At 66.8% G+C, this 12,396-nt stretch overlaps 1 protein-coding gene across 1 annotated transcript in view; it reads left to right on the top strand.

The window, feature by feature from the left end:
- The first annotated feature begins 906 nt into the window (after positions 1–906).
- LOC127018425 (acid-sensing ion channel 4-like) overlaps positions 907–12,396 on the top strand; it is a 22,528-nt gene continuing 11,038 nt past the window's right edge. The window contains exon 1 of the mRNA XM_050900034.1: positions 907–1,315. Coding sequence (XP_050755991.1) covers positions 907–1,315 — 409 coding nt within the window. The remainder of the gene's footprint in view (positions 1,316–12,396) is intronic.

The raw sequence follows: 12,396 nt of genomic DNA, 5'->3' as shown, positions 1-12,396 counted from the left end.
CACTGCCCAGGGCAGCGAGGCAGGGGCTCGGTGAGAGAAATGGGGTTTTGCTGTGTTTGCAGACTCCCGGCAGGGTGGATTTGGGTGAGCAGGGATGCAGGGTTCCCCCCTCCACTGTCTGCTGGGGATGGGGCAAAGGGGCCCCGCAGGGCTGGCTCCTGCCCGGGGTCTCGCGTTGCAGGAAGCATGACGGTGTTCTTTCCCTCCACATGCCACCAGGGTCTCTCTGTCCCGATCCGGTGACACCGCCGGAGAAGGGGAAGGCGGGGAGGAAGGCTGGGTCCCCCCTGAGCCTCGCTGCTAATATGGAAAGGTGCTGGCCCCTTTCTATCTTTGCAAGCGGAGCTGGGCTGCAGGGCCGGGGCGGCGGGCGCGGAGAGGGGGAGCCCGGCCAAGGAATGTGACATATCAGAGGCAGCTGCCATTTCAGGAGAGGGGGGCAGAGGGAGCGCAGCTCGCCGGGGGCTGCGCGGGACGGGACGGGCGAGGGGGGGGACGCCACGGCCCCAGCACTGGGACGGCTCAGCAAGCAGCCGGCACCCGCGGGACTCGCACCCAGGCCGGCGGAGGAGCAGGTGCCGAGGCGCTGGGTGGGCTCGGGGTCGCAGCGGAGCATGGGGTGTGGGTGCCGCACTGCACCGGGCCTTTGGTGAGTGGTGGCTCGGCGAGCAGCAACCCGAGCCCCTGCCTAAAAATAGCCCTTTGCTTGCCCACGGTGCTGCGACCTTCAGGGCTGCAGCCGGCCGGGGGGAGGCACCGAACCGGACGGCACCTGGACCGGGGGCCACCTCTGCCCCGGCACCCCTGACAGGCACCCAGCACCCCCGGGCTGCAGGCGGGGGAGAAGAGGGGCACGGCGCTGCTGGCTCGGGGCGGCGGGGGTCGCGGGCGTGGGAGCTGCAGACCATGCACCGAGCGCAGGGACACGGCGGCACGAGTAGGGCCGGTGGGGAGCCCCGGGCGGCCCCACCGAGCCCCGGCATCCCCCCGAAGCGCGCCAAGGTCACGGCGGAGCCCGGGACACCCGAAGAGGGCCCGGCTCGCCCGGCAGCGCCATTTTTTGCACGGAAGCTGAAGAACGCAGCGATCGGCACCGGCTGCGACATCCGGCTGCGGGTGGTGGCAGTGGGCAACCCCCGGCCCAGCCTCCGCTGGTACCGAAATGAGGAGCTGCTGGCCCCACGTGGGGAGGAGTACGGCACCCTCTGGATCCGGGACAGCAAGAAGGAGGATGCCGGTGTGTATACCTGCATTGCCGAGAACGAGCGGGGAGAGGCCATGACCAGCGCTGTGCTGGCCATCATTGATGTGGAAGGTAAGGGCGGTGTGGCCGCTGGGATGGCTGTGCTGGCACAGCCGTGGGCACAGGTTTGCCGAGGGTGGCAGCGGTGCTTTGCAGGCTCCCGCCGCAGTGCATGCCCGGGGCCAGCCAGGGCTGGACTTTGCTGTGCCCGCCCTGCTGCAGGCTGGGGTGCCCGGTGCCAGCAGCACCGGGGCGGCTCTCTGGCCTGGAGCGAGCATGTGGCTGTAGTACCCGCTGCCAGGCCAGGCAGGGTGCCAGGGCCGGGCATGGAGGTGTCGGGAGCATGTGATGCCAAGCCTGCTCGGGGCAGGAGGAGAGAGAGAGAGAGAGAGATGCAGCGCGGGTGCACGGCACCGGTGGTGCCACCCTCCGCAGCCACCGACACGGTCCCCGGTACCCCCCGGTACCCGTGCACAAGCCACTCCCGCGCACCAGCTGCCCGCGGGCAGAGCTGCCCATGGCATCACCATCACAGCTGTACCAGGCACTGGGGCTGCACTGGGAGAACTGGGACCCTCCGGGGGTGGGGCCAGGGGGAGGAGCCTAACACTGTAGGAGGCGGGGCTGTCAAGTGGGTGGAGCCTATGCCCTACAGTGGTTAATTAGCCCTGATGGTTAATTAGCAGGGGTGGAGCCAGCTTTTCTGGTCCTCTAGAGCCCTATGGGAGCCCCTGTGCTCATCACCCCTGGGTGCAGCAGCCGGGTATGCTCCTCTGGTGCACAGGGAGTGCATGGGGGCTGCTGTGGGCCCTTGCATGGGTGGGCCTCATCCTGCACAGGGGCCAGGCAGGTTTGGGGCTCAGCCCCCTCTGCCCCAGGATGGATGCCACTTCCCTGGGGCATTGCAGACCTGGGTCTTGGGGAGCGTGTGGTGCTGGCCGGGATGGCACTGCTCTGAGACACGAGCTGTGCCGTCTGTGTGTGGACAGCGAGGGCAGGGAGCGAGGGAGGTGGTGCTGAGCCCCGAGGCTCTGGGGAAGGAGCTGCACCTGGGGCTTTGTGGCACGGGAGGCGTGCTGGAGATGCTGCACCTTGAGAGGGGGACTGGGTGGCAGCAGGGGGGCAGAAGGAGCCTTCACCGTGCTGAAGGGGAGCAATGGAGGAAGAGGAGAGGTTGCTCTGTGTGAGCTGGGAGGCTGGAGGAGCAGCGTTTGGAGGATGGAGGAAGGTGTATGTGCTGCTCATGGGCCTGGTGAGGGGACAGGGGGAGCAGAGAAATGTGCAGGAAGGGTCCTGCCCTGCAATGGGTCTGCGTGGGGGTCACTGTGCATCGCACCTTTGGGGACCGTGGCACTGTGCAGTCGGATGCATGGTGCTGTGTGTGCAGAGAGAGTGGGAGACATGCACTGCCCCATGGGGCAGGAGCAGCCTGTCCCGGGGGGGCAAAGGGAAGGGGTCGTCACCCTGTTCTCACACTCTGGTGTGCAGCTGTACCTCTCCATGGCACTGCTGGCCCAGGCCCCCCTGCCTCTGCCCAGAGGCACGGCACCGCCTGATTTCCCCAGGTGCCTGTTCCTGTTGTGCTGACGCACTCGTCCCTGCTCCAATTCCCAGCCGCCAGCCCTCGCCGCCGCCTTTCTGGAGCAGCTGAGGGAGGGACGGAGCAGCCAGGATTGCCTAACACGCAGGGTGAATGTCACCCTGCCCCTGGTGCTCCTCCGGGCGGGTGCTTGGCTGTGGGTGCACCGCCGTTGAGCAAACAGCCACCCAAAAAGCCAGCCCCAGGGCAGAGATGCCTCTGGAGCCATGCAGGCTCTGGGGCACCGGAGTGTGGCTTTGCCCCTGCCCCGGGGCAGAACAGTCTCCGTGGTGTGCCGCAGCAGTGCCTAGGGAGAACCATGTCCTGCTGGGTGCTGGAGAGGGGTGCTGGTGTGGAGGTGATGGAATGTGGTGGGGGGTCCAGTCCTATTGCCTGGCCCCATTGCAGGTTGCTGGCACTCAGCGTGTTGTTCCCCCGAGGCCATTTTCTCCATGCCGGCAGCCGAGCGGTGAGACAGGTCATCGTGTGAAATGGAGGAGCCGTGCCACTGCTCTGCACCCGCCTGCCCTGACACCCTGCCAGGATGTGTGCCGTGGCTTGCCAGCCTCCAGCATGGAGGCCCTGGCTGCTCAGGGGCTCCCCACACTCCCCACTGAGACCTAGCTGTCTGGGGACCGTGGAAGTTCCACTGGTGGCTGCACTGTCCCTGTGCCATGCAGGGACACCCTGTCCTTGTTCCGTGGGGGACCCTGTGAGCTGGGTCATCGGCCACTTGTGGGGCAAGAGGGATGCGTGCAAGGTTCCCGGGCAGGATGAGGTCTTTCTCTGGGCCTGGGGTCCTGTCCCCCCGTGTCTGGAGGTATCGGGGTGCCCTTGCTCCATTCGCCTCTGCTGGGTCACGGTCTCCAGTGGGCACAGAGCCCGGTCCTCCACCTTCTCTCCCCGGCGTGCAGGCCAGGCTGCAGCTCTCTGTGGGGCCAGCATCGGCTCTGCCTAAGGTAGCTCAGGTCACTGCTGGGGGGGGTGGTGGGGCTCTGTGCTGCCCAGCTCCGCGCTCGGCCCTGGTAGCTCCTTCTGCACCAGCTCAGCATTCCCCCTTGCTCGCACAAGCCCGATTTAGCTCCTCTAATCCCTTGCCCTGAATCTGTCGCTCCACCCCACTAATGATTTTCTCCTGCTCTTGTCCCAGGTCCCCTGAGTGCGTCAGTGCCCGGCGTGGGTAGCGGGGAGTGCACGCGTGAGGCTGGCCGGGCAGCCGGGTGCAGGGGCTCCTGGGGGCACACCATCCCGGCTGTGTCACACTGTCCCCACCGTGTCCCACCGCTCTGTCCCTCTCCTGCTGCAGGTTCTCCCTCGTGCCCCAGCTCCACGCATGCAGGTGGAGTGTGTTGGCCCTTCTCACAGCAGCACCAGGCTGGTCCAGGGGCTTCTCAGGTCCATCCAGGGACCCTCCAGACCCTTCCAGCCTGGTTCCCACTGTGGCTCCATTGCCCCCAGGCTCGCTAAAGCCTGTAACACCTCTCAGCTGCATCTCCTGAATTTTTTCCCCGTAAACCGGATTAAATCACCTCTTAAGAACCCGAGCTAATCTCCTTTTAGAGCCCAGCCCTCCCTCGCCTTGCCAGCGCTGCCTGATCGTCCCTGCTGGGGCTGCCTCTTGTTTCAAGGTTGGATGTGTCCGTCTTGGGCTCCCAGCGCAGGGTCTTGCTCCACTCGCCTCCACCTGCACTCAGCAATCAAACTGCCTTGGAACCTTTCCTCCGCCCAGGGAACAGCCTGCACCCGTCTGGATTTGGGGGCAGGGAAGGGGGCAGGAGCTGCCTGTGTGCGGCGACCCTGCAGGGCCCCTTCCCGTCCAGCCCAGAGTTACAGTGGGGTAGCGTGGGCCTGCTTCTGTCGGCTGGTGGTGCGTGGCGATGGCAATGGCACCCTGGTGGGGATGGCTGTGCTGACAGTGTCCCTGGTGCCTCAGCGCCTCTGGCCATTTCTCTCAGTGCCTAATTTTAGCCCCTTACTTTGCAGCGCCGTGCCCATGTTTAATGCCAACTGCCCCTTCTCTCTGGAGCCCATGCCAGCCCTGCTCAGGGACCGAATGGGACCTAAAGCCTCCCTTTGCCATCTTCTCCCTCCCATGGGACTCTCTGGGGCTGCCTCAGTTTCTCCTTGCTGTCCCTGGCTGTCCCCCCAGCCCCAGGGCACGGCAGCATCTTGGACGAGCCTGGGATCCAGCAAGGCTCCAGCCCAGGCTGCCATGCCCCACCGTGGGGTGGGCATCATGCCCGGCTGTGCCAGCGCAGGGGCTGCCTCTGCAGAGTTGCTTGGCCGGTGCCACCCCAGGTGCTGGTCTCAGCTGGCACAGGGACAGGTCCCCAGGGCTGGCCAGTGCAGGGGGGAGTGGGTGGACCTGGCCCTCAGGATGCCCGCAGCTAGCAGGGCCGGCGGGTGGACTGGCTGTGCAGCCGCCAGTCCCCAAGCACAGCCACGAGCCCCGGGGCTGGGCCCGTTCCCTGGCCCCGGGGGTGGCACTGGGGCCAGCCCACGGGCAGCTGCCGGAGACCCGGGCTCCCAGCTCTGCCCCCAGCCACCTGGGCAGGGGTCTGGCGCGGTGGCCACGCGTGCCGGGTCCCCGTCCCGGGGTGCTGCGGACTGGGAGGGCTGCTCCCCGGCGAGCGGAGCGGTGGGTGCAGCTGTCCAGTCAGTCACCTCCACCCTGCCCTCTCGCCCGCTGCCGGGGGGTTATTTTTGCTGTGGAATGTGCCATCCCCTCGGATTCTGGCGGGCTGCAGGGCTTGTGTTACAGGCGAGAGGCTGAGACCTGGGCCTGCGGGCGGGTAAATATAGCACTGCTGCTCGGGGCTGCATGATGGGGCGACGGCCTGTTCCTCCTCCCGGGGCTGCCCAGCGCTCCCTGTGCCCCTCCTGCCTCCCGACACCAGGTTGCTGGCTTGTGCCCTGGCACGGTGGCGCTGGGAAGGGGCTAGCTGCTTCTACCCTGCTGCCTGCACTCTTGGCTGTTTCTCCCTCTGCCCTCTGCAAGCAGCCCCTCAGCCCCAGGCAGGGGGGATGCCAGGAGCGGGGCTGGCAGGGCAGGGACAAAATGCCTCCTGCCATCCCGCTCTGTCCCCAGGCACCCGGAGCCAAGGTCACATTGCTGTCCTGCGTCCCTGGGTCCTCCACCTGCAGTGGGCACTGTGTGCTTGGGCATCCTTCTAGTAGTGGCAAGGGGAGGCGATGCTGGGGAGGGCACCTGGGGTGTCCCTAGCCCTCGGGAGAGGGGTCACAGTAGAGCATTGCTCTTCCCAGGGCCAGAAAGCTGCTGCAGTGCTGTCCTGCCCCACGATGAGGGCCATCCTGCTGCATTTATTTCCCCCTGGGGACAGGGCTGGGGATGGTCCCCACCTCCCCAGGCTCCCAGCACATCCCCACCTCCTGCAGACTGTCCCCAGCAGCTCCAGGAGGCACAAACACATGAAAGATTCATGCCCAGACCTCCTCCTACCCGAGACGGCTGCACACACCCGCCACTATCAATTATTCAAGCATCGAGACAAGGGGGCTGATGGCCAGGGCCGGGTGGCCAGTGCCGAGCCGGTGCTGTGGTGCAGGGGCAGGATCCGTGCAGAACTGCCGGGGAGGTCCAGCAAGGCGTGGGGAGCCGCAGCTCTCTGAGCAGCGTAATTAATGCTGCATTTTGAGCAAGTGTTTGCTGTCTGCTTTGCTTGGGGCCGGTGTATGTCCAGCAGGCAAAGCTGGAGCTGGGTGGCGATGGGGCCACCTGCTCCGGCTCTGCCCCTTGTCCATGCCGTGGCCGTGCTGGCCGCCGTCCCCTGCCCCGTGTCCCTGTCCTGCAGAAGAGCAGAGCAGTGCCAGGGCTGCCCCCAGGCTAGGGCAGGGCAGAGGGGCCGCCCTGGGTGCAGGCTGCCATCACCTCCCACCGGACACTTTCTGCAGGGACTCCAGCTTTGCCCTTGCGGGGGGATTTGCAGGTGCTGCTGCCTCTGGAAAGGACTTTCGGGCCCTGCAGCAGGTGCACCCCTCGGAGGTGATCCAGCTGCTTCCAGGGGTGCAGCATCTCTGGGGCAGCCCTGAGCCACTCCTGGGGCTTTTGCTGAGGGATGGCCAAGTGGCAGAGCCACAGTCACAGGGAAAGGCTGTGTGCCCGGCCAGCCGGGAGCCGTGGCCGATGGGGCAGCAGATGTGGCAGTCGGAGGATACCTGAATGACTGCATTTTGGCTGGGCACATGTGGTCCCTCCTTGGGGCCAGCTCTGGGGCTGTCCTTGCAGGTGCTGTGGTGGCAGCACCCTTGCCCTGGCACCACCGTGTGCCAAGCCCAAGCCTCGGTGCTCCTTCCTGGCATCCCTGACCAGGCTTTTATCCCACTTGAGTGTGAAAAAAAGGCACAGGCTATGCAGGTCTGCAGCAGGACCACAGGCATGCACAGCCTGGGGAGAATACCTGGCAGAGAGACCCTGGGTGCAAGGGACCCTGACAGATGTGAGTCCCACAGCCCACCCCTTTACTGTGCCCTGGCTCAGGGGTACCCATCTCTGTCCGCACCCAGGGCTGGGGGGCCCAGCAGAGTCCTCTCGCTACGACAGGAGATTCCCTTAGTGCCAGCTCTGGCATTCATGGGACTCGCCTGACGTGCAGGGTCTCCACGGAAACCCCGCAGCATCACTTGAATTGTGGGACTGTCAGAAATGTTGTATAAACAGCTCCTTTTGTACTGGGTAATTTGCAAGTTATTATGGAGCCGTGAAAAGCCTCACGTTGGGAGTCATGGGCTGGGAGGGGAAGCAGAGAAAAGCTGCCGGAGCTGCCAAGCATCGTGGGGAGCGTGATGCCTACGTGCAGCCCCGCGTGGGGTGGCCGGCTCCCCAGGGGACAGGTGAGCAGCATGAGGACAAGCGCTGGGTAGGGAGGCCTCTAGCAGCGTCCCCACGGATGCTCTGCAGTGGGAGGGGGCAGCACGGACAGCTGGTGGGGCTGGGACCTTGGCAGCCTCTCCTGGAGCCTGGAAAGGGGGCTGATGGGTGCTGCAGGGCTCAACGGCTTGGTGAGCTGGTGATGCAGGGCACTGAGAGCTGTGGGGGGCATGGCAGGCAGGAAAGGCCCCGCTGAGGCTGTGGGGCTGGGTCTGCTCCTCCAGCTTATTTGCAGCGTCACCCAGAGAACAGGGACAGGCCAGCAGGGCTGGGGACACTCGGCTAAGGAAGGCTTGTGCCAGCACCCCGGGGGCACTAATAGGTCTTAATAGCCCTGACCAGCCTCACTGGGGACCCCCACCCACAGCTTCTGCCCACACCCTGGGAGCCCCATCACAGCTCAGTCCGGGGCACCCAGTCCTGCCCTGAGCTGTGCCGTGGGTCCTCACCCCAGCACGAGGGGAACTCTCGTGTGTGTCATGCAACGTGGACAGCGACAACGGCCTACGTCCCCGGGTCAAGCTTGCATTCCCACCAGCCACAAAGCAGTGATGCTAGCCCAGGGCTAAGTATTCCAGCCCTGCCTTCCTGCGTGGGTCCTAAGGCACCCAGGGGGCAGGGTGCAAGGTCTGCCTTAGGGCACTGGGTGCCTGGGGCTGGAGGCTGTGTGGCTTGCAAGGCAAGGCTGTGTGTTTTGCAAGGGGGGCTCATGCCATGGCATGTGCAGTGCTGGGCCAGGGGGGTTGTTGTGAAGGACTGTGCCCGTATCAGCTCTTGTTCGTGTGCAGGCAGGTCAGCAGTGCTGGGACCCACACCCATGTCTTGGTAAGGGGACCCTTCTGCATCGCCAACGGCTGGAGGATGTGGGGGACTGAGCGGAGGCTGGCAGAGCGCTGGTGAGCCTGGATCTTGGCTGGGCAGTGCCATGGCACGCTGCCGCTGTGCTGCTGTGTGCAGGGTTGTGACAGCGTGGCAGCGGAGCTGCCCCGTTTGGGGGCACTTTGGGGGCAGCGCGTGGAGGGCAGTCGCGTGCAGCGCTGGCGTGGTGTGCTGTGTTATTCTTGTCCCCGTCGGGGTGCGTGTGGGAGCCGCGGTGGTGGGCTGTGCCCCACGGTGCTGAGCACGGGAGAGAAGAGCAGCCCCTGGCCCGCATGGTGGGGCAGGATGGACCGATGGCAGGGGACAGTGGTACAGCCGCATTGCTGGGCAGGGGCTCGGACCCGTGGGTGCCGTGGAGCCAAAGCCAGCAGGGGGGAGGACGTGTGCCCCCCCCCGCCCCGCGGCTGCCCTCGCCACCCGCCACCTGTGCCCTGCCTGTCCCCCGCCGCTGTCACTGTGTGCCAGGGCTGGCGGGGAGGCGGAGGCGGAGGCAGGCGGGGGAAGGATGGAGGGAGGAGCACTCCAGTGATGCTTCATGCTCACAGCTCCAGCCCTCCCGAGAGCCCAACCTGGCGAGCCCCTTCCTCCCCCTCCGCCGTTCCCGGCTGCCGGCGGTGGAGAATGCTCGGAGCATCGCTTGCCCCCCCGGCGTGCTGACAGCGGGGACCCCGCCGGGAGCGGGCTGGCGTCCTGCCGGGCCTGAGCCGGTGTGACCGGGCCAGCGGGGCTCTGCAGAAGCATGAAGAAGATCTGGGTGAAGAAGCGTTTCCAGGTAAGGGCTCCGGGCTGCCGCGCTGGCGGGTGCCGGGAGGAGGGGGCAGTGCCGGGAGCGGGAGCGCATCGGGATGGGGATGGAGATGGGGATAGGGATGGGGGTGTCCCTCCGGCCCTGCCGCTGCCGCCCGGGGCTTCCCAGGGCTTTGCCCATCACCGGCTCCAGCCCTGCTTGCAGAGCCGCCAGCTGCCTGCCTGTCCTCGCCAGCCCGGGCAGGAGGGGCAGAGGGCAGGTGCTCAGCACCGCCTGTGCCAGCAGCCGGGCTGGGACCCACGCCGGCGGCTTCCCCCCACGCCACCCTCTCTGCCCTCCGGAGCCGGGGCGGCAAATGGAGGCTGCTTCATGGCTCCCCCCAGCCCCGCCGCCGGTGGTCACGGAGCTGGAGACGAGGCTTTGCATGCGTCATCCCCTCCGCGTCAGGAGCATGCCTGGCACAGGCAAGGCTCCTCCGCGGCCCCGCCGCACGCTCCGCCGCCCAGCAAGGAACAAGGACGTCACTTGGCCTCGGCGGGGGGTGGAGGATGGGGGGCTTCCTGGAAGGATGCCCCCCACCCCCGGCTCCCCCGGGGCCCCTAAGCCCATCCCGCTGCTCCAGCCGGCGCGGGCGCGTAGCCTCGCCGCTGTCACCCTGCCTGGTGACAGCAGGGGCCAGGGAGGGGCTGTCACCCGCAGCTTCTTCCCAGGGGTGCGGGATGCGCTGGGGGACACAGGTCCCCAGGGATGCTGGGAGCCAGGCGTGGTGGGGAGTCCCTCCGGGGCAGGGTGCGCTGCACCGCCTGGCTGCCCCGTCTGCCCTTGGGGGCAGCAAGCCCAGGGGCTTGCCCGCCTGGTGGGGCAGGGTCCTGCACCGCTGGCCGAGCACGGGGGGTATCAGGACACCCACAGCGGCTGTCCCTCTGCACCAGGCAAGCCACCCACTGCCTTCCCACCTCTGTCTGCCTGTCTGCCTGTCTCACACCAGTGGCACCAGTGCCATGTGGTGCTGGGCTCCACATGCCAGGCGGTGGCAGGTTGCAAGGGCTGTGCTCCATGGTCCCAGGAGCCCCTTCTCCCGCCTGACTCCCGTTGGCCCCATGGCCATGGTTAGGGATGCCCAGGGCCAGGGCGGGACCCCAGCCCAGTCAGGGTGGATCTGTGCCTGGCACAGGGCAAGGTGGCAGGACCAGGTCTCACCCAGCCGCCCCGTGGGGCAGGGCTGAAGCTGGGTGCTGATCCCAGCCAGCCTTTCTCCCCACCCTGAGCTGGGTGGGCACAGAGCAGGCTCCTGTGGCTCCCCCACCCCCTTTCCCAGTGTGCAAATGAAATCCCAGGCAGGGAGCACACCCCCCACTCTCCAGCTGGCCCCTTCGCCCAGACCCCGGCCCCGCAGCGAGCCCTGAGCTGCTCCTGCCCCTTTTCCACCTCCGCAGCTCGGGGGTGAGCTGCAGGTGGGTACTGTGCCCGAGGGGGGTCCAGGCTGCAGGGTGCCCCAATCCCGCAGGGACTGGTTGCGGGGTGGAGGGGAGGGGGCTCAGCCACCCTGTAGCTCTGGGCAATGGAGGCCAGCCCAGGCCCACTGGGTGCAGTCACCATATTTGATGGGGAGCTGATGGCACCAGTCCCTGGGGAAGCCACAAGAGCACCCGATAATGGCACTCAATTGCATTTTCATTTTTTAATGGGGGAATTATCCGCCGATGGTGCAGTTAATCACTCATCTATCTTTCCCTGGCCTGGAAGACGGGCTGCCAGCCAGAACGAGCACAGTCAGCCGAGGAGGGGAGGTGAAGCCTGGCTCAGCCTGAATACAAATGCGTCTCGTGCAGCCGCTGCCCTCCTGCCAGAACTGCATGCAGGCAGGGGGCTGGTGGGAGCCCCCAAGCACTGCCCACAAGCAGGGGCTGCCGCTGCAGTGGCAGCAGCTTTGGGGCATGCAAAATGAGCCTGCTGCCCTTCCAAGGGCAACTAACTGCTGGCCATGCTTGGCTGGCTGTCCCCAGGGGCTCACTGTCCCCAGGGGCTGTCTGTCCCTTGGGACTGTCTGTCCATGACCCTGCCTGGGAGCTGTGCGGAGGCAGGAGGGGCTGGCAGAGCAAAGTGCTTCAAGAAAGCTGGGTGTCCAGCCCCGGGCTCCATGCTGGGGAGACAGGGTATGGGGCGTCAGTGTCCTGGGGAGACCCTGTCACCCAGACTGGCTGGGAAGGATGCTCAGTCCTGGCAGCCCAACCCTGCCTGTCTGCACGCCGCATCCATGCTTCTGTCTGCCTTGGACATCACACCATCCCTCTGCTTTCCTGGGAGGCGGCATCCCTGCACGCCGGGCCTGGCAGCCAGGTCGCCCTCAGCCGGTCCCTCCCCTTGGCAAGCGGGTGCTCGGCCCTGGGCTGCGGCGCAGAGGGCAGCCAAGCTGGCAGGGAGCTCCCGGCGCCTCCGCCCCATGCTCGAGTCCTGCCTGCCTGCCTGCCCAGACGGCGCGGGCGAGCGCAGCCCCCACGCCTCCAGCCCCGCACAGACGGGCCAGTCCCATGCTGCTTGTGCCAGGCAGCCTCTCTCGCAGCTGGCACGGCCTCCGCCGGGGTGGGGGGTGCTGTCCCCGCGCTGGGCCGGTGCCCGTGGCGGTGTCTGGGCCAGTGCCTGGAAGGCACTTTGCTGGCCCGGTCCCCACACTGGCACAGGCGGTGGCTTCGAAGGGGCTGCGGAGCATTTGGGCACCCACCCGGGCAAAGACCTTGCTGCAGGCGATGCTGGCTGCTGGCTGCAGGCAGCGGTGCTGGGGCAGCCAGGCTGCCCAGGGCTGTCACTCCCCGGGCACGGGCAGCAGCGCAGGGCTGGGGTGCACAGTGTCATCCCCTGGCACAGGCAGCGGCGCAGGGCTGGGGTGCACGGTGTCACCCCCTGGCATGGGCAGCAGCACAGGGCTGGGGTGCACAGTGCATCACCAAGGGGAGTGTGTGTGTGTGCACAGGTGTGTGTGAGTGTGTGTGTGCATGGCTGGGCATGCGCTACACGTGTCCACTACGCCCATCCATGTCCTGCGTGCGTGGGGGTGTGTG

Source organism: Gymnogyps californianus, chromosome 7 (assembly GCF_018139145.2).
Source record: "Gymnogyps californianus isolate 813 chromosome 7, ASM1813914v2, whole genome shotgun sequence".
NCBI lineage: Eukaryota > Metazoa > Chordata > Aves > Accipitriformes > Cathartidae > Gymnogyps > Gymnogyps californianus.
This window is presented reverse-complemented; position numbering and strand designations above follow the sequence as displayed.